Source organism: Marmota marmota, unplaced genomic scaffold (assembly GCF_001458135.2).
Source record: "Marmota marmota marmota unplaced genomic scaffold, marMar, whole genome shotgun sequence".
NCBI classification, from domain to species: Eukaryota; Metazoa; Chordata; class Mammalia; order Rodentia; family Sciuridae; genus Marmota; species Marmota marmota.
This window is the reverse complement of record NW_026000093.1, coordinates 18,725,481-18,728,980: the sequence shown is the minus strand read 5'-3', so window position 1 is coordinate 18,728,980 and position 3,500 is coordinate 18,725,481. Positions and strand designations below refer to the sequence as shown.

The following is a 3,500-nucleotide window of genomic DNA, read 5'->3' as shown; positions in this document are numbered from 1 at the left end:
GCCTTGCCCAATACAATTTTAGTATGATAAAAATGAGTAGCATACTTTCATCCAGAATTTCTGGCTTATACTTTGTTTCTTCATACCCTCCCCACAATATTTTTGCTTTTAGAAGAAACTGATAATTAAACCTACTGAGATTTATAACCTAATTAATGTTTCCTTAGGACTATGGATTTTACTAAACAATTTTTCTGTAGCTTCAAGGAATTGGGTAGACAGTGTCTTTTTATCACATTTGTAGAAACTCATCTGTATATTTTGCACAGGTGTCTTTCCTTGTACCATGTTTAGTAACATGACCCTTTCTGTCCCATGTTTAGTGATTTAGAATCTAGAAGAGAAGTAAAAAAAGAAGAAGGTGAAGCTTTTGCACGAGAACATGGACTTATCTTCATGGAAACTTCTGCTAAGACTGCTTCCAATGTAGAAGAGGTAAATAAAAGGCCCTTTTAAATATCCATCATCTTTTCACATAATAGAAATGTTTCGTATACCTTTACATTTATTTCTTGGTGTTTATTCCCTCAGTTTATTAGTCTTTAAGAGTCCTTCAAAATCATCAAGTAGAAAAGTTTCTTCTTTTGAAATGCCTTCTAACATTCATCTTCCAACAGACTCTTAAATTATATTCTTGAGTCTTATTAAAAGAAAAAAGAGGCTAAGAATATGAGTAACTTACTCAAAATAGTGCTTAATTTCCTCCTGGATAACAGCGTGTAAAAGCAGCTGCAAAAGGAAGACAATTGAAAAAGTCTCATCATTCCAAGGATAGCAGAGGACAGGAGCCTAATAAGCAACAGCTAGCACTGTGTCTTAACATAGTAAGCAGTCAGTAAATATTTATTTACAGTAATACTTGCAGCTTTTCCAATTAACCCTTGAACCCAGATTTATTGATGTATTTGTGGTGTGTAGAATCAAACCTTACACGTTAGGCAAATGCTCCACCACTGAGCTACATCCCCAGCCCCCCAGAAATTAAGTACAGTAATTCTGCATCACTGGTATGTACACTGAAGAACTCTTAGATAAAATATTATTCTTATGTATAGTTGATAAGATGTCCTCTGTTATTGACAATAATTATGACATTTCACTTCATACAGCGCACCCAGTGAAAAATCCGTTTTACTCTTGTCCAACTTCAAACAGACAAAACTACCTGTTTTAGAGAGGTGCTCTTTTGTTAGATATATTACATTTGAAACCATAAAGGAGCCAATGTGGAAGGAGGAGAGGCATTCAATATATCTGAAACCTACCCTAATTTATTAATTATTAATAATGTGTATCTTAGGGATTTTTTTTTCTTTCTTTTTGGTACTGGAAGTTGAACCCAGGGACACTTAACCACTGAGCCACATCGCTAGCCCTTTTTTATATTTTATTTAGCAACAGGGACTCACTGAGTTGTTTAGGGCCTTGATAATTTGCTGAGGCTGGCATTGAACTTGAGATCCTCCTGCCTCGGCCTTCCAAGCTGCTGGCATTACAGGCATGCACCACCATGCTGGCCATCTTTTTGATTTTTAAGAACCATAAATACAACATTGCTCCATTTTAACAACAACAACAAAATACTATGAAGTCAAATAATAAGGCATCAACTAATGGAAAATAATTTTAGATTACTAATTCTGTCTCTAATGCCTTTGTGTTCATTTATTTAACAAATAACAGTACATTTTTATTTATAATCAGTAAATTACTGTTTTCCCTTTTGCTGAACATTTAAATGAAATATATTCCATGGCTATTTTGGCAGCACTTACTGCAAAAGTTCTGTATTTGTGGTTAATAAAATACATGTTTATATTTGGGTGGGAATTTGCCTTACTCATGAGTGAACATCATTTTACTTTGTGAAAATTAATTTACCTCTCAAAAGCCAATGACTTTAAGAAGTAATTTGACATGATTTTATTTTTATAAAATCCATAGGTAAACATTTACAAATGTTGTCATCCATGCAGTTTTATCTAAAAGATAAAACAAAAATACTTTATCTGATAAAGTATTTTAAGAAGACAGAGGACTGTTCTGTGCTCTAAAAAAGGGTAGAATCAACCTTAAATTTCTTAATCTGATTTAGGAATTGATGAAAGGTCAAAATAATAGCCAAAAGATATCTGCTTCTGGGAATATGGAGTATATTTATTTTTTTCTTATTTCTCCTGGTAAGTGTATCTATTTAAAACTCTGGATATCATATATAAAACCAATACAGGAATATTCTAAAAGATGAGTAGAAAAAGGCAGACCTTTGTACTTGAATCACACAACATTGATTTTCCTTGGTTTTTGTTTTTATCTCATACTTCAGAATAGGTGCTAGAAAAACTGACAAGCTAGAATGACCAATGGGGACAGGGCAAAAAAAGCCTTACTATGGCTAAAGGATCAGGAAAGTAAAATATTGGTAAGGTAGAGAGCTTCTAGAAAATAACTATTCTAATGTTAATTGAGGGGAAAAAATTGAGGCACCATATCCATTATTGTTAGATTGTAAGGAGGTTTTCCCACTGTCAAACGGCAGTAATGGGGTAGCACCACCACCAGTACTTTTCTGTTCAAGTGGTATCAAAGGAAACCAAAAAGAGCACAGATTTAATTATGATGCAGAGTCTCATAACAGTATGCAACAGAGGTTTCAGGGGAAAACTTCTTGGATACCTAGAACCAGGAAGATCTCAAATAGAAAAAAAAAAAAAAAAAACAGACTCAAATAGTGAGATGACAAAGATGTCAAAATTATCTAATGATTTTAAAGTAGCCATCATGAAAATGCCTCAGCAAACAATTGGAACATGCTAGAACAAATGAAAAGTAGTTTTAGCCAACAAATAGAAAGTTTCAGCCAAAGAAATATAAGAAGCAGTTTATGGTGCAGACATGGCCAAGTTTGAGGACCACATACACAACCAGTCTGGAAAATGGCACCGAAATAGCATTAAAAAGCCCTAATTACAAAGATGTGTATCTCTTAAGGAGGTAAACCCGAAAATTGTGAAAAACATGCGTTTTTCCAAGAAGCACAAGAAGAAGGGCCTGAAGATGATGCAGGCAAACAACACCAAGACCACAAGTGCATATACTGAGCCTGGCAAGGTCTTCATAAAGCCCAAGGAGCTTAAGTCTGGAATCTCCCAAAGGGTGTCACCTACAAGCTTAATCAACTTGCCTACATCACCCACCCCAAGGTTGGGAAAAATACTCATGCATCCATTGCCAAGGGTCTCAGCAGTGTTAGACTCCCAGCAGTGTTCAGGCTCCCACAAAGGCCTCATAGTAAAGGCCAATTTAAGAACAAAAGCACTGGTGTGACTTCTGGGCTATTATCTGCATGGTGTCCTCCTACTATGCTTTTTGTATAAATAAACCTTAGGCAAGGTTGCCTCTCCTCCTCGGAAAAAAGAAATATAAAAAGAACCAAATAGAAATTTTAGAACTAACAAATATATGATTAAAATTAAAAAAAAAAAAAAAAAAAAAAAAAA

At 34.5% G+C, this 3,500-nt stretch overlaps 1 protein-coding gene across 1 annotated transcript in view; it reads left to right on the top strand.

Moving 5' to 3' along the window:
* The window catches only part of Rab2a (RAB2A, member RAS oncogene family), a 48,971-nt gene that overhangs the window by 24,544 nt on the left and 20,927 nt on the right, over positions 1-3,500 (top strand). Inside the window, exon 5 of the mRNA XM_015485847.2 lies at positions 324-435. Within this exon, the coding sequence (XP_015341333.1) occupies positions 324-435 (112 nt within the window). The remainder of the gene's footprint in view (positions 1-323; positions 436-3,500) is intronic.